At 41.9% G+C, this 21,944-nt stretch overlaps 3 protein-coding genes across 5 annotated transcripts in view; 1 reads left to right on the forward strand and 2 right to left on the reverse strand.

Annotated features, from left to right (window-relative positions):
* The window catches only part of znf385a (zinc finger protein 385A), a 68,202-nt gene extending 58,287 nt beyond the window's left edge, over nucleotides 1–9,915 (reverse strand). The window contains exon 1 of one of the 3 annotated variants that reach the window (XM_072449962.1): nucleotides 9,782–9,915. Coding sequence is in view for 2 of the 3 variants with exons in the window: in XM_072449960.1 (XP_072306061.1) it covers nucleotides 9,107–9,119 (13 nt within the window). In the remaining variant the exon portion in view is untranslated. Of the gene's footprint in view, nucleotides 1–3,955; nucleotides 4,687–9,106; nucleotides 9,329–9,781 lie in introns of those variants that run through there. The other 2 variants (XM_072449960.1, XM_072449961.1) reach the window with 2 other exon arrangements.
* Nucleotides 9,916–10,473: 558 nt separating this feature from the next.
* Nucleotides 10,474–12,546, forward strand: birc5b (baculoviral IAP repeat containing 5b). The gene is made up of 4 exons (XM_072448580.1): nucleotides 10,474–10,716; nucleotides 11,476–11,585; nucleotides 12,204–12,321; nucleotides 12,389–12,546. The coding sequence occupies exons 1-4, from the start codon at nucleotides 10,591–10,593 to the stop codon at nucleotides 12,476–12,478; spliced, it is 444 nt and encodes a 147-aa protein (XP_072304681.1). The 5' UTR covers nucleotides 10,474–10,590; the 3' UTR covers nucleotides 12,479–12,546.
* A 7,023-nt stretch (nucleotides 12,547–19,569) lies between these two features.
* On the reverse strand, nucleotides 19,570–21,886 carry neurod4 (neuronal differentiation 4). Its single transcript, XM_072449964.1, has 2 exons — nucleotides 21,709–21,886; nucleotides 19,570–21,212 (listed from the first exon to the last, which is right to left on the reverse strand). Exon 2 carries the CDS (start codon nucleotides 21,210–21,212, stop codon nucleotides 20,157–20,159), a length of 1,056 nt encoding a protein of 351 aa, XP_072306065.1. The 5' UTR covers nucleotides 21,709–21,886; the 3' UTR covers nucleotides 19,570–20,156.
* Between the last annotated feature and the right edge of the window lie 58 nt (nucleotides 21,887–21,944).

Genomic DNA, 21,944 nt, shown 5'->3' on the forward strand with positions numbered 1-21,944 from the left:
TAAATCAAATCGTTATCAAAGCTTTAATGTTATCAAGATAAACATGTAAATCACTGTGTTTAACTTATGACTTACATAAAGATTTAAATAAAATCCAAAATTTTAGCGCTTTTTTAGATATTCTACTTTAACTAATTATACTAACCAAATGCATATTTTACAATGCCTTGAAAGCTAACATGGTGTATTAAATTATCTTCTTTAATTCTATCCCCCTGTCTTAATCAAATTAAAAATATTTCAATTAGGCAGTCCATGCAACTATTAGACGTTAGACCAATATGTATAGTATTATTTCTGACTCCTGGTGGCTGCTCCCTGATGGAGCACACTGCAGTACAGTCTATAGACCGATGAAGGATCCTGAGAAACACCTCCATCTCTCCTCTGCACCACACACTCCAATAACCTTCTCACACTCACAGACACAATGGGTAGCCATCCCACCAGTCCAATAACAGGCCTATTCATTAGAGTCTCTTACAGACAGTATTGACAAGCTGCTGACACACAGTCACTCCAGCATAAACAAATGGGGCAGTGCAGAGGAGCACAACTGAGAGGGGAGCAGGGACACCTCTTCTACTCTTGTAATATCAAAGTCTCCCACAAACTGCACTATAGTGTGATAAAAGAGCAGCCAGAGAGAAACTGCAAGAGGAAAGCTCATTACTGTGGCACACACATCAAGAGTAAAGTCAACAGTGGAATCCCCAATCCTCTGCTTTAATATAAATACACACACATAATGGGTGTTTCTCCTCTTTACCTCTGAACCCTCCATCCCAGATTCCTGTTTGTGTGTGTGGCCTTTTCTAATTACTGCTCTGGGAATAAGTCATCTCCATAGAAGTGCTGTAGAGCTGTTCAGAAGGTAAAATAGGTCAAGTGCCATCCAGCTTAGTTACATACTGTAGAGCTATTCTAAATCCATTGCCGATTCCAGGAGGTCTGAGAAACACTGAAACAATGAGAGCTGGCATACAGATTTAGCATTTTTACAGCAGACAGTAAAGCATGCAAATTACATAGATGCAAAGACACCCACAAAGGCAACTTGTACAACACATACCAAACTAATCTCAAATCAGAGGAACAATAACTTTCACTCTGAACCTAACAACCAAACCAGGGCAATGGAAACAGAAGAGACCTCCAGTGCAGGTGAGCAGACGAAGAGGAGGGAGCAGGCTAATGCAGACAAGTCAATGAGAAGACAGGCTTTATGAAGACAGATGAGATGTGAGCACCCTTGCATTCCTGAACAATAGACATGGAGACAGAGCGATCACATGGTCAAGGCTAAGGGCAGTCCTGACTAATGCCATCTACATGAATCAAGAAGAGCGGGAAAAATCTAAAGAATAAAGTCTAAATAATAGATGGTGGTAAATGCACCTTTGCAGTTGGCAGCCGCCATTAAAAGCAACAACAACAACAACGACAACAACAATCACGTAAACTCAAAAACTTGTCAGAGGCTTGTGTTTCAGTGAAAGTGTCCCCCGGGAGCACAGTGACCATGCTGTCATCTTGCAGGTGTTCTCGTGCTCTGTAGTCTATTTGGTAAATTGAGTGTCATCTGGACAAATTGCTGGTAGCACTGGTGCTATAGTTTGGTGCAGAGCCTGGTGGATCTGCTGCCTGCAGCGCTGTATACAGTAACATATCCACTGCCATTATCAGCATCAGGACTCTCATCACTACGAGAGCAGCCAGAGTCCTCCAGCAGACCCAGAGAGCTCCAAGAGCCTCGACTGCATGCAGTCCTCCACAAGACACGCAATAGCAAGGTTATTGTTCAAGGTCACGGCAACAATTTCACAGGAAACAGCTAATGTAGCATTGCTTGCATTTTACACCTGAGCGGGCGACAGTCATTACTGCTGTGAAATAATACCAAAGGCTTCAACACCTGAATGTTCCATTACTCTTTATGTGTCAGGGCAAGGTTAGCTGAAAATATATGTTGATATTTGTTTGTGGTTTATCTGAACTGGTTTCACCACTGTAAAGGTCATTACAATGACATTAGCCTGTTCAGAGCAGAACATTCACTCATGTCAATTCATTATGTCATCATCATGATGCAAATGGAGCAGAAATATTTGAATTTGTGAAACTTACTAGTGACAAATTTCTTTAAATGAAAAATGTATGGACAAAGAGGTAGTGATACTGCCTGGCCACAAAGGTCACCATAGAAATAAAAGGTCACATACTCCAATATTTGGTAGAACCGCCTTTAGCTTTGATTACAGTACACATTCACTGTGGAATAGTTTCAATAAGCGTCTGCAATATAAAAATATGTATTTATATTAAGTGTGTCTATCTATTATTTCTCACCAGTTGATGATGAGAGAGTGTGTCCACTGCACAAAGCCTTCTCCAGCTCGTCCCAAACACTCTCACTGGGGTTCAGATCTGTAGTACATTAGTTTCTGCTTCTCCTTAGTCATCCACGCTTGATGCCAATGATTTGAACTTTAAATCATCCAATCAAACATACTGACATATTTTCCATGACCATGGGATTATCTTTCCACATGGTTGTTTCAGAAATGAGAAGCCACACACCGGATCAGTTGAAATACCTCAGTTGAATCCATGTGATTACTTTTTTTTTGGGCCAGGCAGTGTGTAAGCTACTAAACACATAAAGTCATTAACAACATTTAAAGTTAGTAAAAGACACAGGTTTCAAAATACCAGATTTAACTGTGAGCAGTAAACTGTTAAAAGAAGAGGCTGTAGTTCACACCATTAGTTCAAATGTCTAGTTTCCCTCAGTATTTACTACAGCGCACCAGCTGCAGGGAGAGAGCTGCTGTTAACGTGTTCTGACCAAATATCATTACCAGGAGATCCTGCTAACACCTGCAAGCTGATCAAGACACAGCATGTCTAAGTGTTAAATGAGGCACAAGACACTTTGACCCATCACATAAACTCAACAACTTGACTCTTCTGGAAACTGTACAAAGAATTACTCTTAAAAATCTAAAGTTTCTCTCGCACACAAATAAATAGTAGTAAAGTCTAGAGCTAAACAAAATACGCACTATGACTTCAGACACCTTAGACTTCCCCCTTTATAATCATTACAGAAGTCTGCATGAAAAACATGCCTGCCGGGAGCAGAAACGAGTCGCTCCTGAATCAGCCCAGGCATGCGTTAAGACAAAGTGAGCTCTCCCCACATAGCAACACACACCAAAAACAAAGACTAGCCACAAAACCCCGCTCTCACAAGTTGATTCACATGACCACTCAAGCACACACATCTCCAATCGGATTTACACAGCTGGGCATGTGCGCACCTTTGTGTGTAAATGCAGTGAAGGTCACTGCCTGGATAAATGTACGGACTCACTATATAAGAGCCACACAGACCACTTGCAGACACGGCCACTATGAGAGCGGAATACTAAAGTAGAAAACTGGCTGACTCGGAACGGAACAAAGCCTACAAAATAATAACATGATATACTGTTTGCATACAAGCTTCTATAACCCCAACATTAAAAATTGCATGACATATTAAATGACAAAAATCACTCAGGAATCGTTTTAATGCTTTTGAGGCTGGTGCCATTATGGCAAAAACAAACAAATAGTGAAATGTAACTGTCCCTTCACTCAAAGTCCTAGAAATAGTGGAGTCCAGTCATGTGACCAAACAGCTCAAAATGATATGGTGAGGCAACAAACACTTTGACCTTCTCTGTCATCACTCACACCTGCTACATTAATGGTACACTATTAGGGTGATTACACGCACTAACCATGATTTAAAGCCCCTCTCAGCACTTAGTATTGACAGATGTCTAGTGTCCGGAGCTGTTAATAGACACTACAGATCCGCTGCTGCTGCTGCTGCTGCTGCTGCCCGTGTCCAAGTTCAAGTATTCACAAGCAGAATGAGCCTTCAAAAAACAATATCCAAACTCACCTAAAATCATGCTGAGCGGTCCGTCTTTGGTCTGGTTGAAAAGCGCTCCGCAGTTGACCCCGTTTCCCCTGTTTACATTTAGGGGACAATAGCTACGAGAGAGGAAAAAGCACGTCTTTTCAGAGTTCCTCGCCACTTTCCAGAAAGAGGCAACTCAGCAAGGTAGATCAAGGAGAGGTGAGGTGACGCAGCTGCACATACTGTCGCTCAGCGCCTCTGCCCCTGTCCAGGTAAACCTCTGGGGGCGTGTGCGAGAGAGGAGAGTTAGTAAGAGGTGGTCCAGGCTTCTGCAGTTGTGGCTCAGGTGAGTGTAAGGACGTGCTTGGAGGGGGGTTAGTCGCAGAGGGGTAGAGAGCGAGAGAAAAGGGGGTTAGGGAGAGAGAGAGGAGGGGGAGCCTAAAGTGTGACAGCCAATCAGCGGGGCAGCCAACACACAAGCCTGGATCTTCTTCTCCACAGCAGCCTGAAGGAATTGCAGTGTGCTCTCCAACAAAAAGCTGACGGGCAGTTTCTCTATCTGATTTCAAAGAAGCAGCTTCAGATAAATCGTCACTGCAGCGAGTCGTGCCTGGTTCGGTTCTCCCTCTAAATACAAACAGCCCCACACTTGTGTCGACTCTGCTCCCTCTCACAGCTTCTTGATTTTTGGTGTTGGGAATAACCTACAGGCACCTTACATGCCTCCACTCTGATTGGTGGCGGTTTCGGCCAATGGGGAAAGCTGCAGAGACTTGTCATCATCCAGAGTGGAAGTCATGTAGGGGGGACACGGACTGAAAAATCCTGTCTCCCCGAACCGCTGTTCTCACACACAGAGGCAGGGCTGACTGTCAGATCGGTTTATTGCAGTGGTTGTTTATGACCCTCCCCCTCTCCGTCTTTGGTGTTGGCGCCTAGACTTGTTTAAGGATTAACCTTTTATCCACGTGGCTCTGTCCTATCCCCCTGTGCTGTCTCCATCCCTTAACCTGCACAGGCAAGGTTACACCACAACTGATCAACCACTGCATTTTTGACAAAGGATGTGATTCAGACAGGGAGTGCAGAGGAGGGGGCGGCAGGCACAAAACGCAAGATGAAATAGAAAGCGACAGAGCTGAGGAAGCACTGGAAGGAGGGGCCGCGTTGAAACTAAACACAAACTGGCAGAGGGATGAGGAGGTGTGGAGTGACAAGAGGAGACAACCAGGGGACAGGGAATACAGAGACAGGGTGGACACAACAGGACTACTGCTATGTGTTTTCACCAAAGGATGGGGAAGATATACTGGGTCTATAAGCCCTTCACGCCATCAAATAGATCAGAAAATGTCTTCTGTCATGTCCCACTCAAGATGAATCCCAATAAGTACAGTGATACTTCAGAGCATCACACAGCTCTGTGCCACAGAGCAGGAGAAGGCTTAACAAAACTGTCAAAAAATTAATCCCCCTGGGTGAGCATGCTTGCAAACACACTGGTACAAACACGTGAGCCTGGGGCAACACAAACGCTGTTCCGAGGGCCTCCTCTTGTCCTGCTCCCGCCATCTCCACACCCCCTTCTCCTCCACTGCCCCCTCCCTGACTGAGGACTGGGTGACTCACACAGTGTTGGTGAGAATACTAAGAAGTAGACTGACACTTCAGTACCTCTCTGCAGCAGCAAATGGCATGCACAAAGTCAGTGTGAGCAAACTCTGACAAATACAAACACAAATCACAAAGAGTGACGAACCACACTTAACCTGACCGCTGTCAGGTTAAGTGTGTGTGTGCGCGTGTGTGCGTGCGTGCGTGTGTGTGTGTGTGTGTGCGTGTGTGTCAGCAAAAGACATGAGATAGGGTTTCCTCATTAGTTGTGTTGGTATCAATAATTCAGTCAGTCCTTGTTGTCGTTCAATGGTCCGAGTGCTAATGTGCTGTCAAGCCAATGGGGCTCAGGACCCAGCACAACTTTAATGGATGTCATGATGAGAGGGTGAAATCGGAGTATGAGGATTCTGTGTCATCCACAGGCTGAACACTTGAAGGAGTGGAGGAGAGACGAGGGGAGAAGAAAGAGAGGAGGAGGAGAGACGAGGGGAGAAGAAAGAGAGGAGGAGGAGAGACGAGGGCAGAAGAAAGAGAGGAGGAGGAGAGATGAGGGGAGAAGAAAGAGAGGAGGAGGAGAGATGAGGGGAGAAGAAAGAGAGGAGGAGGAAGAGAGGAGGAGGAGAGGACAAGGGAAGCAGAACAGAGTAAGGTCAAAGGGCACTGGAGAAGTGGAATGGACAGTCACTGCGGACTAGGTGACTACCTCAGAAGTTATAAAGAGAGAACTCATTGATTCTTAAATATTACATGTAGAAGTAAAACCTCTCAAAATATACGTAGCTAAACATATCAAATATACTTGAGCCTTTAAGGATTTACAAATTTAAAATGTGGGTGTTTAATTCTGTTGAATCATAAATATTGCTTGGTCAAATATTTGTGCCTCAACAGCCAAAGAACTTAAGTGGTGCTGTACAAACGAATCATTTTAACACAAATAAATACTTCACAAAAATACACGTTGGAAAGTGAGGTTATTCTGTGCTGCCCTCTGCTGGAAATTCATCTAAAATGCAGGTGCAAAGACCCCCAGAAAGCCAGTGTGATGCAACTCTCTCACTTCTGCAGCCTTGGTAATTGCTTACATCTTCAAAGTCAAATGATCTTAAGTGAACTCAGATGGTTAATAAGATATGGTGTCAACACATTCACCCGAACACAGGCCGCAGGGTACAGCTGTTGGAGATAGCTTCTCACGCCTTAACTGTCTTACTCAACCTCAGCTATTTACAGCAAGTGACAGTCTTGACAAAGTTTATAATGAGATATTACTAACAAGGCTTGTTAGCTGGGCTTTAAAAATATTTCCATGAAAGGTGAAAATGTTGCTCAACTTTACCACGATAAAACAATATATTAGTGCAAGTATGTAGACTATTTCGCTCTTCTGACTGTAAATCTACACAACGAGACACACTCCTGACTACTCACTTCCTTCAGGAGAAGCAGCTGCTATCCTTGAATACTATATTTCATCACACTCAAGCCTTTAGGCAGTTTTCACATATATTTGTCAGTCATAGATTTTTCTTGCCTTGTCGGAAAAACCCCCACACACACATTTTCTTTCCAGCAATCACATGTTCCATACTTAGTGTAGTGTGGGTGTCTCCCTGGCACAGTAGTGGAGAATTTAGACACTGCCTATGAAGGTCAGGGGTGAGGGAGCACAACCTCGCACAAGCAGCATAATCACCATTCCAAAATTAATGCTGTAAAACTGTTTTATCATCTTAAATTAATGAAGAGTTTGGGATAAGGGGAGGCCCATTGATCACACTAATGGTATTATCAAACCCAGCAGTGATGAGATATCGGCAGTCTCCTTCATCTGACCTGACTGTGACATCCATTTGTCGCATGAAATGATTGTAGACGGTTGATCAGGTCTGGATATGGTTGAAATGGTGTCACTAAACTCTACCTAAAATGTAAAAGAAACAAAAACAAAATAGAAAAATCCCCCCGCAAGTTTAACAAATATAATGTAAGACAATGTTTAAATCTGATGGTGCGGTTCTATTATGGTACGTGATCTCAAGGTTGGCAGGATTGCAATATTGTGGGGGGCTCACAGTATTTATTCCCTCATATTCCCTCACATTGTGACATTGTGTGCTTCGGTTTCACTTTGTTGTTATATGCTACATTTTAAGGACTTTTTTCCATTCAAAACTAATTAATATTTAGTTTAAAATAGTTCATCATTATAATAACAACAACATTAACAACAAAAACGTTAATTTCTCATCATTCTGGAACTCATGGATATGACACATTGGATAAAGCTGGATTGGCTGTTCTAAAGTTATGTCCAGACAAAATCACACAGCTGAATACTAGAGTTAGGAACTACGTATACATTTCCTCCTTTTGTGGTTTGAAAATCAGGTACAGCTGCAATTCAATCACTAGTGGAAACTATTGGAATCTAATTAAAGTTGGGGTGCATTTAACTTTTGGTAAATTTGTATTTTTTTCTGTTTTCCTCGAAGAGTATATTAAAAAAAGAAAAATGAGACCACTGCATGCTGCCTGGATCTAATAATACATATTTTATTATTTTATCTAGTATTATTTTTTAAATGTTTAATGAGCTGAAAGCCGTGATCTTCACAAATTTCACTTTGTTGTTCTAAAGATGAGCCCACAGTTGAAAATGATGCTTGTGGATATTAACAATTGTTAGAGCTGGGGAATAGTTTTTGTTTTGTGAAAATGAGGCACCCACAGCTTTAAGTTGAATCATGTGTTCAAAAACAAACGTACCGGTACTATTTGTTCTTCATCTTTCAGAGCTTCACTTTGCCAGTGACACGGGTGTAAGAGTTCAGGTGCATGTGGTCGGGAGGCGCGCCTGCTGATGCAGAATGTTGATATTGACTGTCACATTCTCACACTTCTCTGCCATTTTAGCAGCAGTATCATAGCACAGGATGTCTTTCTGTACAACCACCATCGCCCTTCTGCTGCTTGTTGCTCGTGCTTGTTCAAACTTCACTACAATTTCTGCTTGCCTGCCCACTAGACTAAATACTCCAAGCTCAGACATTCCTACATGCTATTAAGCAACACAAAGACTAGAAATGTCGCAATTTAAGCAATTATATTTTCAGCAGATCGTAATCTTTGACATTTATCAACTCTGAATGATTTACATGGCTCAACTCCAAAGGTAAAAATACTTGTCTCAACAGTGTTAATTATTCCACTGCTCGCAAACTGGATGTTAAAATTATTAAATTATACAAATATAAAAACAGTTTTAACCCTTTTTACAACTGTGCCGCCACAACATATGTCCAATAAAATATAAATATGAAAGTGCATTCTCACCATAAAACCTCAGTTATACATTTTTGTTTATTACTTTTTACCATAGTTATTGCACAGATTATGAGCATGGCAGGCAGACGTACTGTTCACACATTGGTGGAGATCATGGTATACCAAAGTGTGTAAGCTGGATCACTACCATAGGGCCTTGACTGTTTTAGCCTTACACCAACCCAAACATGCTGGATTATGCACACACAGGTTAATAATATAACATGCTGCACAATGTCCGGGTCCTACCTGTTGTCCACATTGAACTTTGCTATGTCCAATTCCCAGCTCTGTGTATCTTCACTGGGAACTCCTTTAAAACGGTCACAAAAATTGGATTTCAAAGTATCAGTTTCCTCCTTCTCCAACATAGATGTAAATCCCAGTGCCAAAATAGGGACATGTAGTAAGCGCCCGGTACACCTCCCATGCACCTCGCTGCTCTCCTCCCTCAGTTACAGGCCGGTGTGAAAAGTTAGGGCAAATGCAAACCTGACTAGGCTTCGGTGAATGTAAGGTCAATTGTGTCTGAAGGCAATGAGCCATAGGCAGAAGCAGTGGGGTCTTAGAGCAGACAGGAATCATATGTCAATGGAGGTAAGAAGAGCAGAGGAGCTATGCAAAAAGGAGCCAACAGCATGAGAAATGAATTGTGGTTAAACATGGATCCGCTCCGAGCTAAAAGCATTGCCTTCTTTTAGTCCCTACTCCAATTCATTTTAATAGCAATTATAATGTCATCCTAAATATACAAAATGTGAGAAACTATAAAAAGTTAGAAATAATTGCCAATAGCACCGGACATTGAGAAAAACTGTGAACGTACTCAATGTATGGAAAAATGTGAAGAGACAACAGTGGCACAGAAGTGTGGAAAGTGTGAGGTAGATGTGACTCGACAGTGTGCAGGAGGCAGCCACTCACCATACAGCACATTTAGACCAGGACCTGTCAACACCTATGGAGCAGTTGTCCAGCTCAATCCAGGACCGCAAAACCAGAGGTCCACCACAGCATCCGGGAGACAGGAGCTGCTCCAAACATAAATACACTACATATTAGGTACGGTGTAAACAGACTTCTGAATGTACTAGACATGAGGGTCAGTGAGTGGTATGAGTGTTGCGGTTGTAAGCACATTTGACAGATTTGACGCCTGAGGGATAAAGTTACACTGCCAGAACATGGAAGATGACCAACTGCACCGTCAGTCAGACATGCAGAGTTTAAGTTTAACGCTTATAATAACAGATTAAACCTTTGATGGGCTCCATTATTCAAAAGGAAAATAGGTAAGCCAACAATTGACAACCAAGCTGTTGTGTTTTATAGTCAGTTTAACAAAACTATTGACTCTAGATGACCTTACCTCCTTCGACCATGGATCTATTAAAATAAAAGCATTGTGGAAATCTGTTGAAACGAGCATGGCCAACTAGTTCTGAAAAAGAAACATAAATATTTGCTTAAAACAGGACGCCATGACAGGAATATTGCCTGTTCAGAATGATTGTCCTGCCCAGCAGAGGGCGGTGTGGGGTAACGTTCCTTGCGCTGAGGGCGCACACGCGCGGCGCACACGCGCGTGTGGCGCACACAGGTGCTCTGATCATTATGACTCTGATTGGCCTTTTCTCTGAAGTAACTGCGTCGCTGTTGTCTTGGCTTTAACTTGTGCGACCTCATATTGAGTTTCTACCCACTTTTCATCAGCACGTGCAAAATTATTTGATATGACATCAATAGATGTTTGGTCATCGAGATTTCTCTCTTATGAACAAATGTATTCTGATGACATTCGCCAACAGAGCTTTTCTGGGTGGCCATTTCGAGAAGGATGCAACTGTACACCTGAGAAGGTAGATTCCATTGTTCTGCTTTTATTGTTATTATCTACATGACGTAATCTGTGTCTCTTTGATGACATTCATGTTTTTTCTGGCATTTAAATGTATTTACTTCAATCTTAATGTTTTCAAGCCACAATGTTGAAGTAGTAGTGGTGCAGTACACAACCTGCTCACTGCACCTGCCCTGCTCGCTGCACCTGCCCTGCTCACTGCACCTGCCCTGCTCACTGCACCTGCCCTGCTCACTGCACCTGCCCTGCTCACTGCACCTGCCCTGTACACTACACTCCACTAAACGTGTATTGGTTGCAGTCAAATGCAATCTTCTGTTGAAGTGGAAGTAGAAGAAGGACGTTTTGATGATTTCAAATACCAAACATAACTCGATCATTTTACAGCCTTCTATTTATCACCTATAAACATTACATTTGCTTAAGAAATGATGACCCCAGAACCCAGGCTTGTTTACACAGCAGTAATTTCCACAGCACTTCATCAAAGTCAGTGACCGTGTGTGATTTACGCCTAAGCAGGTGCCAGGTTCTGTTACACTGGCTCAAGTATCCTCAGTAAAAAGCCTGCACTCTTGTCCAGTCGTGATGTATTGGCTGATGACAAGTCTCTGATGACTAATACTATGTACAAGCTCAACTCTGAATGCCAACATGGGTTAACTTTTACTTGCATCCACTTTTTGACACTACTGCCTCAAGTTTGACATGTATGTATTATTAAAATGTTACTAAATGACTGTTTATTTGATTGTAGATGGCCAAGGCAGGCTTTGTCCACTGCCCTGGTGAGAATGAGCCGGATGTTGTGTGTTGTTTCTTCTGTCTGATTGAGCTGGACTGCTGGGAGCCAGACAATGACCCCTGGTGAAGTGTTTTACTATGTTACAATTGCATGGAGCTAAGGAACAACAAGCAGAGCAATCAAACGCAGCACCTGGAAGGAAAATATTTAAATTAACAGCCTCAGATTGTGTTGTTGGCATTAAACAGACAGTTTTTTGTGTCAAACACTTTTTTTTAAAGAATGAAAGTTATGACACTCAATCTTTTAATCCAGGACCGTTTACAAATGCCAAACTTGACATTTTTGGAACCGCTGAACATCCCATGGATTTAGCAAGTCATATTGGACAGCTTTTTTCCAGTCATACTGTCTCATCATGCCTATGAATTCAATAGGCTTCTTTTAGAAAAGCAACTTACTAAAACCTAACAATAATCAATGAACAATTCAATGTTGCATTGGATTTGGGAAAACATAGATGCAGGATTTCCAAATTATGTATTTTGACTCAACCAAAGCCGTCAAATCTAGTGTCTTGTGTTTAATGCCACAATGTTTGTGGTCGGGTTCTTAACATGCACACTCCTATTAGTCACATAGCACATGACTCTAAAAGTACCAAATGTTAACATACAGAAGGTTCCAAACTTTGAAAGATTGCAAAATGTAATCAAAACATGTTTTAATTTTGTGTGCAGGTTCGAACACATGAAACGATCTCCAAACTGCTGCTTTTTAAATTTGAATAAGGACTTCACAGAGCTGACTGTGGCTGAATACTGTCACATGGAGAAGGACCGCCTTAAAGTCTATTTTGTAAGTATCTTGAGTATTTAATTTATCTTAAACATGATGACCAATGCTGTGCTTTTCTTTCCTCCAGAGAAAAGTTTGTCACACAAAGATGGCATTTTTCCGTGATGAGATCGGCCATAAACTGGAGTCTCTAAAGTCACAGCTGGCATCTTTGTGATTTTTAATTTTTAATTTCATTTTTTATCTAATTGAATATGTAATATTAAAGTTCTGCTGTATATACAATCCACATTGTAGTAGTGGTACATTTCGCCACAAGAGGGTGCACATGTCTTGTTGGCCTTACACTCCAGGCCAAACCATGTCACTGGCTGTAAGTGAAAGCCCACATGGACCAACATTACACTGTGAGATGTATTTCCTTTTCTTGCAAAATACTTACCATTTGCCTGAACGTGCCACCATCTCCACCACCCCTTTTCAAACCTTGACCCTGGACAGATGGCCTGAAGCCCCTCCCATTCAATACCAACTGTTGCCCCAGTAACATCTGTCACATATAGGTGGGCCTGCGCACTGCAGAGCTCCCCAGGACACTCGCCCAACCCCGTCTGAATCCAGCTCAAGTTTAGAAAATGCTGGGCAAGACGTTTTGCCCACTCAAAGAAATGAAGTAAACAATGGGCAGAAGTTGCCAACAAGAAATACAAAGCAGGAGAAGAAAAGCTCACTAGGCACATGAAGCAGAGATTTGAGTAATAGTACTTTTTAAATCTAATCCATGAATGAATGAAGGAAAGAATTTGCAAATTTTAACACTTTTGTTCAGGATTTTTTTTTTTTTTTAAACTTTCAATGAAATGTGATAAAGTATATTTTACTTAGACACAAGCAAGTCCCAACCGCTAGAAAGTGTATTTACTCCCCATCAAAACTAAATGGGATAAAATTTATTTTGCAGTTTCAGTTGCTTACAGGGGATGCTGCATTTTAGTTTAAATTAATTTCCAAATTGCTAGATGGAGCACAGGATTAAAGATGCTATCCCTTCTCCAACTTCTTTCTGTTTTGGATTAACGTCTAATGTAACACTCGGGCCACTGGGCCCAGATCGGCTGCATAATTCTTTTATCCGCTCACTACGGAGCAAATTGAGTGAATATTTTTAGTTGGAAAGGTCAAAATCCTTGCAGGGGATGTAACATTTGTAATGAAACTGTAGTTTTGTTTTTCTCTTTCTCTTGTACTTTAAATATTTGTTTTAGGTGATGGGGGGGAAAACTATACATTTATATGTATATAATAATAACTTTTATTTATATAGCGCTTTTCAGTGACCCAAAGACGCTGAGTATATATATATATATATATATATATTAGGACATACAGAAATGATTCGCAAAAGTGCATCACATTTTGTTTATCTTACAGCTATATTCCAAAATGTATTAAATTCATTATTTGCATACAAACAATCCCCCATAATGACAACGTGAAAGAAATACAATTTAAATTTTGTATTAAATAATAATGTATTAAAATCTTTTAAAAAAAAAGCACTTAATAAACAAATATTCATCCTTTGCTCCAAACTTTGTTGAAGTACCTTTGGCACTAACTACAGCCTCAAGTCTTTGAGTATGATTCTATAAGCTCACTAAACCTAGGGTTTGTTTAGGGTCATTGTGTTTTGGAAAATGAACCTTTGCCCCAGCCTGAGGTTCAGAGCGCTTTGGAGCAGGTTTTCATCAAGAACGTCTCTCTGCACAGCTGCATTCATCTTTCTGTTGATTCTGACTAGTCTCCCAGTTCCTGCCGCTGAAATCATCCTCACAGCATGATTCTGCCATCATGCTTCACTGTAGCAATGGTGCTAGTCCTTCAGGGGCCCTTTTACAAACTCCAGGCGGCTGTCACGTGCCTTTTACTGATGAGTGGCTTCCATCTGGCCCGATTGTTGGGAGTGCTGCAGAGAGGGTTGTTCTTTTGGAAGGTTCTCCTCTCCAGAGACATGGTCTGTCAGAGTGACCATCAGGTTCTTGGTCACCTCCCTGACTTAAGGCCTTTCTCCCCTGATTGCTCAGTTTGGCCGGGCAGCCAGCGCTAGGAAGAGTCTTGGTGGTTCCAAATGCTGCAGAAATTCCCCTTCCCCAGATCCGTGCCTTGATACAACCCCGTCTGGGAGATGTACAGACCATTTTGTGGACTTCATGGTTTGTGCTTTGACACTGTTTCCTGTGGGACTGTGCACAGACATATCCAATAAACTGAATTTACCACAGGTGGACTAAAGTTGTAGAAGTATCTCAAGGATGATCAGTGGAAAATGTACCTAAGCTAAATTTAGCTTGTATCTATATGTCCATGTGCCATTTGATTTTTTTTTAAAATACATTTGCAAATAAGTCCAACCTTCTTTCAAAGTTATTGTTTTGTAGAATTTTGAAGAAAATAATGATTTTAATCATTTTTTGGTCAGGCTGTGATGTAACAAAATAGTGAAAAAAGTTAAGGACTTTGAATACATTCTAAATGCACTTTCTATGACTTTTATTCGATAATTGCATCGCATCCCCCTTCAAAGTTGAATTCTCCTTCAATTCATGGGTGTTTGACTGATAACAAATTGGGACAGCAAATTCAAAATTAAATATTCTGTCTTTCGAATGCTAAAAAGTAAATGTCACTTTTAACCGGAAGCCCAAATCCATGAGTTCAGCCAAATTATTTCTTATAGTTTGTTTTACTGTTAAAACCCCAATGCACACAAAAAATAAAGATGGAATAATACTCATTATTCAGGCACATCCATGTTCTCTGAAGAAGCAGAAGTGGCTCAAAACAATCGTTATATTATACGGTCACCAGTTATTCTATACTAAAAGTACTTCATTTGTATTGAATTACTACAGTTCATGCTATAATTGAATTATATTCCATTGATTTGAAACTAATGTTATTTACAGTAATTGCTGTAACAAGGTTTAAATGCTTATCCGTTGACAATCCATTTGTCTTAGCTCGGCAAAAAGGCAGTTTGCTTGGTGCGACTCAGTCTCAATGGCACAGATGTGAAGGACGGCTTAACTGTGGGAATGGTGCTACAGCTACAGTAATAATTTGATTGGATCCGATTTGAGGTGGAGCAATGTGCGTATGCCCCCCCTATTAACATGGCTGTATACGTATAAACCCCTAAATCTAATTAAACTCGTGATGAAGCTAATAGTTTTATACAGAGTTAAATCTTTTTTGATCCCATTGATGAACAGAGGCTCAGGATTTACCGAATTGGCCTTTATTGGAGTTTTATTATTAATGAATTTGGTCTAAAACTAAACAGTGAGAGAGCAGATGGCCAAACTGACAGATGTTACCAACAGAAAGTTTACAACCTGAGCTCTCATCCATCCGGCCCCATCTGTTGCTGCTGCGCTGGTACCTCCCTCTGCCTCCTCCAGCCCCTCTTATATCCCTCATCAGCATCTATCACAGGAGACCCAAATACAGGCCCAAATAAATGACATCAGCCCGGGTGACCCGCTTTAACCCTTTGTAAACAACACAAATCATTTCTGTGTTCAACAGTATAAAGGTCTTGGATTTGCTGCATTATGATATTGTTTGAAGTGAAACGGCACAGTTACTGAAGGGATTGTATTGATCCAAATGTTCAACTATTACCGGTACATCTTAAAGTATGGTAATCATTACCTAGTTTGATGATTCATTATTTGATTGCACAAATTGACCATCAGCAGTATTTGCAGGCTCCAAACTGTTTAAAAGAAGGATTTACTGACATTTTTGGAAACAAAAGACTATTTTTCAATTGTAAACTTAGTTTTACCTCTTTCTTGGGCCTCATCATTTGAAATAAAAAGTGTGTTTATTACTTAAAATCGACAGTGTTTTAATATATGTTTTACTTTATGCTACTGTGCTTTTCTGAGTGACAATATTAGATGTGATTAGGGTTGGCACAGGGCAGCTGACACACGCATACTGTTTAGAGTATTTTTTTCTTAAACCAAGTCCATGTGAATGAAGCTAGATCCCGTCTCTGTGCTGACAGATTACCCGAGCAAAGGGACAACACTGTGAGTTACACTCTTGTTGAATTATAATTAGCTCCAAACCTAAGTCCCCTTTCATTTGGCCCTCTCCCTCCTCCACATTTCATGTTCTCCCACGTTCCTGGCACCAGTGCGTGATGCTGCTTATGCCTCAGACCACAACCCTCCTACCTTGGCTGTTTTTTGTGCCTTTCTCCCAAAAAGGGACCTCCATCTGTCCCTACACTCGGCCTATTGTGGAGTCCCAAAGCTCAGCAACTTCCACAAAGCAGTGGGCGTGCAGAGGGGGGCCAGGGTAAACACGACAGCATCCACATCCCATTAGAAGCTCTTTAACTCCTGCAGCCTAATACTCACACAGAATTTGGGGAGGAGACACTCCACCCCTCATGCTCCTGCACACAATGTCACCTTTTTAAACCCTCTTGCATAAGCAACGAGGCCACTGAACAGCCCTTTGCTTTTACTTCATCCAGAATCTCAAACTAGACTATAAAATGTGTGAGTTGAATTCACTCAAAAATTAGTTTTGGAGCATACAACGTGGGCATTGAGGTGAGAAGGCTAAATTGCGTTTGCCTATACTGTATTTAATTGCTTGACAAGCTCCCATTGTGACCTCCAGCTCCAGTCCATTGTGTCATCACACCAGCCCCACCATCTTTTATTTCTCTTTACCCAAATTTCTCTCCATCCATCTCACGGGTCATTCTTTCACCAGCTGCTCCTCTAAGTCTGGGCTGTCTCAGTTGTAGTGTGCTCCACCTCTCAACCTGGGCACTCCCGACAGAGGCGTGATATTTGCGCATGTGTGGAGGGTCCTGAGTGGCGAAGGGGATCACTGTTCAGGGCCTCAGCTTAAAGGCAGCAGGATTAGTGCCTCACAGACACTGATTAAAGCCTTCCAGCCTCCTATGGCCCCATTAATACAATCTTAATCACAATGCTTTATCCCTCCATCTCACTCCTATGGATCAGGACCTTTTCATTTTAGCGAGAGCCACTCTTGTTTGGTCAGTGGATTAAGAGCGCTGTGCACAGAAACTAAAATACAAGCATGCGAGAGAATCAAGGGGAATCTGGGACACATTTATTTCATTCTGCCATGCATCCTTTTAAAACATTCTGTTTTAAATATAAAACATTCTGTTTTAAATATAGCGAAATGTATTTTACACCTGGCACTTCTGCTAAGCTCAATAAACCAGAAAAGGAATGAGAAACTTTTTTTTTTTGAAAGTTTCCCTTTGTAAAAAGTGATTTAGGGATATATTTAATTTTTACTTTCTCAGTTTTGAAAGCTGAATTGTTTCCTGTTGTCCTACATTTTACCTTGTGATTTGTTTCTTGTTCATTTTCCAGTAAGTGGAGGGGCAAACGCACAGATCAGTGAGTGAAAGTGATCCGGTGGCTTGTTGCTGGTGCGCATCCACGGGGCACACAGGAAGTTTGGGGATCAGATTTGAAGTGCAACCATGTCCCGCTGTGAGCTCATCTGTGACATGACCCCTGACCCCTGGGGCTCTGAGCCACAGGTCGAGCTCTGCTGCCTGCCCCACAGTCACTACCCTGTCCCAGAGCATGTGGTACTTTCCCAATAGGGCCCACACACGCCTTGGTCTAAATGGCAGCGATGAGGGCCACCTGCGCTGTTGGCTTTTGGCTCTAAAAAAAAATATTCGGATCATTCACAAGCGTTATTATTACTGCACACAATAGTTATCATTTTAAATATTCCTTTTGATCTCATCAAAATTGTGTTTAATTTGCTAATGTACTATTTGTACACCACTATTATTTAAAACATATTATTACAACCAGCCTGACAGCAAAAACGTTTTAAATAATTAGTTGAATATTTTCAGGGTTTCTCTTTCCTCATATAGACAAATGGGGCCTGTTGCCATGAAAGAATCCATTGTCTGTCTCTGTTTGAATTTTATAAAAGTATTTAGAGTGATTCCGTTAATGAAATGATGATCAAAAAGTCTCATTTGCTGTCTCAGCTCTTTTGCCGGCCTGTTATGTAAAGCTATGTGCTGCTCCTCCTTGGCCCTGACTGACACTCATGAGAGGACAGATTTCTGAATTGGGAGCAGACACTTGTCACCCCTGTTGCCCTCTGACTCCTCTTCTCTGTCACACATGCCCTAACTCTCCTACTCTTTGCTCTCATTTTGCACTCAAACTCTCACATACCGCTCCTTCTCCCTTTGCCTCAAATTGGCCCAGCTGTCCGTCAGCCCCTCCCGCTCCCCCAGCTGCCTGCACCAACTCCCGCCTCCCGACAACTCCAACCCATGCAACAATATGGGTCACAGGTCAAGAGAAAGAACAGGCTGGATATACAATGGACCAGTGGCGCCCGGTCTAACAATCGTTCCCTTTTTCTCCAGCATGCAGCCTTTCTGCGCCCGTGTAGGACTGGAAATGACAAACCTTTAGAGAGGTAGCTCAAGAGGTGGGGTGTCCACTCTCTGCATCCTTCTAGAGGCTTAGACTTCCCTTTGTACAATGGGCTGAAAGACCCGACTGATAAACACACTTGCTCACCCCGGTTGGCGCTTATAGCACTTATTCTCTCAACTCTTCTGCCTCATTCTTTTGTCCGCATCAAGAGCCATTATGTCCATAAACATCATTATAGAAGTCAAGACAGAAACTTAAATCACTCGTATGATATAAATGTCATTGGATCGGTGCCAGTTTCTGTAGTTTTTGAGCTTTCAATTATACAGCGTGCAAATAATTATGATGTAAATGTAAGAAAAGGCTCTGTTTTTAAAGATTGATGTGTTAATGAGTTTTTGCCCTACAGTGATTTGGCATGAACGAGGTGGGAAAGTGGGCCATGTGGGAGCGAGCGCAACGATGAGGACTCAAAAAAGCTTCTGACAAATTCACCTGTTTTGCGCAGCAATTTTCCCATGGTCCTTTGCAGCCTTCTGACCTGGGAAACACTGCATCTTAATACACACAGTATGAAGCGACTATTGGCGTGTTCATTCTTTTGTTGTCACTTCTTCTTTATTATTATGACTGAACCTATTTACAAAAAGGGTTTCTATTTAGCTACTTCTAGGATTATTTTATTATTGGATTGTGACAAAGTTAAATACAAACAAGTTTGCGTTGATCAAATTGATACCTCATAGGATTAATTTATTTCGCGGTATAATTGTCCTAAACCAAGTGTCAACTTTTCATTGTAAAATAATAGAGGGAGACTTCATTGTACTATTGAAATAACATATCATATAAGAATATTTATTCAATTAAGTGCGAAACTGCAAAATATTTACAACAGTATTTACAAAATCTGCAACACCAATTGAATAAAGAACCTGAAAGACTTCAAATAAATAATTTAAATACAGTCCAAGTGTGAGTGACGACAGACACCGAGTAAACAGAAAAACAAAACATGTGTTGTGAGAAATATAAAAAGAACAAGTATCAAAATAAATATTAAATACAGATATAAATAAATGCATTGCTCTGGTTCTGGTTAATGGAACAATGTCTCCAGGTTCCAAGTCTGGTTAAAGAGAGTGACTTTTTAAAACCTCAATTTAAAACATATTTGGTCATTTCATCATTAGTTCCAACAACAGAAAATATTTAAAATCCAAGTAAAACATTTTTCATAACATCAAAAATAAATACATCATAAAATTTGGGGTGGCATGTTTTATCAAGTAGGTTAGGGTGAGCTTTTTGAGTTTGTGCTCTTCAAAGAGGAATGTTACAAGTTCTTGTTGCAGCCGGTACCATGACTCAAGCCTTTAGCAATTGTAATAGGACAGTCACACACTGTTTTTAGATAGAGCCCATCTGAGAGGGGACCAAATGAGAGGGAGCAAAAGAGTCAAAGGCCACATCCAGAGGCAGTTCAAAGCGGGATGGCTGAAAGAGTGGGTGTCCCTGGTGTACCGTCAGGCTGCTGACCGTGGGGTAGTGGTGCGATGTGAGGTAGTGGGCATGGTGTCCAGGGTGAGAGCTGTAGTTTGTGTCAGAGTCGTGAGGAGAGGGTTCCTGTTTCAGGGGGAAGTTACCGCTGATGCTCAGAGGGGGAGTGAGGGGCCCATCGTACGGAGGAGTCCCACTGCTGCAGTCCGTCGAGCAGGGGTTGTCGTAGGCCGGCCCCTTGAAGCCTTTCATCTGGAGGAGGTGTGAGGCCTCCAGGGATCCATATGGGGGGCTTGGGAGGCCCGGTGATGGGAAACTGAGAGAATGAGCCTGGCCTGTTACACCAGCCAAACCTGGGCCACACTTCTCCTCCAGTTTGTTTAACATCATAGGACTGGAGCCCAGGCAACCCGCCACCAAGTTACTGGTGGGTTGGGACAAGCCCTTGCACAGCATCTCCACAAAGCCATGGCTCTCTGGAGACTGGCCGCTCTCCAGCACCTCGGACAGGGCCCAGATGTAGTTGCGGGCCAGCCGCAGTGTCTCAATCTTTGACAGTTTTTGAGTCTTAGAGGAGCAGGGCATGACTTGCCTCAGATTATCCAGAGCATCATTTAGCCCATGCATTCGGGAACGCTCTCGTGCGTTGGCCTTGACCCTTCGTGTACGAAACCTCTCTTGCCTTGCTTTGGTCATCTTCTTTTTCTTAGGGCCCCTGCGTTTGGGAGCATTTTCTCCATTTGGTCCAATGTCGTCTTCTTCTTCCTCCTCCTCTTCCTCGTCCATGTCCTCACTGCCCAGCTCAGTGCAGGAGTGCATTCGACTGGTTAAGGTCAGGCCATGGCGCCCTCTCATCTCTGGGCTCTCATCTCCATCCTGTGAGCTGCCATCCTCCTCCAACCAGCTGAGGGAATTGACCATCTCACTGACATCAGTTTTATCAAAGTTTTTGGTCATCATGTTCATCTGCAACAGAACCATACAGCTTTAGAAAGAGACTTTTGCTCTGTGGAAGCTAACATACTTTCAGCACTGCTGTGTGGACAGCTCACTAAGTGTAAACAATGCTAGAGGAAACAACTACATTAATTGTACTGTTTTACTTATGTTAGTTGCTTGAATACTCCTTTCTTGTTTATTTGTTTGCTGTCAGTCTGGGACAGAAAACTAAAGGATAACGTCCAAAAATGTTACAATAAATAAATAATGACCCTGTAAACGGCTGTGTTTTGCTCGTTAAACAAAGATAATTCCGACTAAGTGATTTGCTATTGTAGAAAAGCAGTTAACGACAAATAGGCCTAGAGTAGCAAAAAAAAATAAGTGTTGTCCTGTAAGGCAGATCTATGTTGACTTTTTTTTTTTTTTAATTCAAAGTTGATTTAGCAAATACTGAAATATGTGTTAATGTGTTAGAGATTTGTAAAGAGGTACATTTTGGAAAGAGAATAGGTAAACTCACAGTTCTGTTTGAAGTGCCTCTTTTGCTGTAAATGGTGAGGATTCTCTGAACAGCAGTTGCAGTTGGTCCTGGAGGATTGCGTTTAGTCTCGTCGCGTCGTGTCCCAGAGTCGCTCTTCCTCTACACAGCCATCATCAGTGTGCAGGGAACTTTCATCCAACTGGCACGACCCGGCTGATCTTTTTACATTTAGCCATGTAAGCCCCTCCCTCCGGCGCCCCTCCCACCATCGACCC

Source organism: Eucyclogobius newberryi, unplaced genomic scaffold (assembly GCF_026437365.1).
Source record: "Eucyclogobius newberryi isolate DKJ021-1_F unplaced genomic scaffold, fEucNew1.0.hap1 SCAF_17, whole genome shotgun sequence".
Taxonomy (NCBI): domain Eukaryota; kingdom Metazoa; phylum Chordata; class Actinopteri; order Gobiiformes; family Gobiidae; genus Eucyclogobius; species Eucyclogobius newberryi.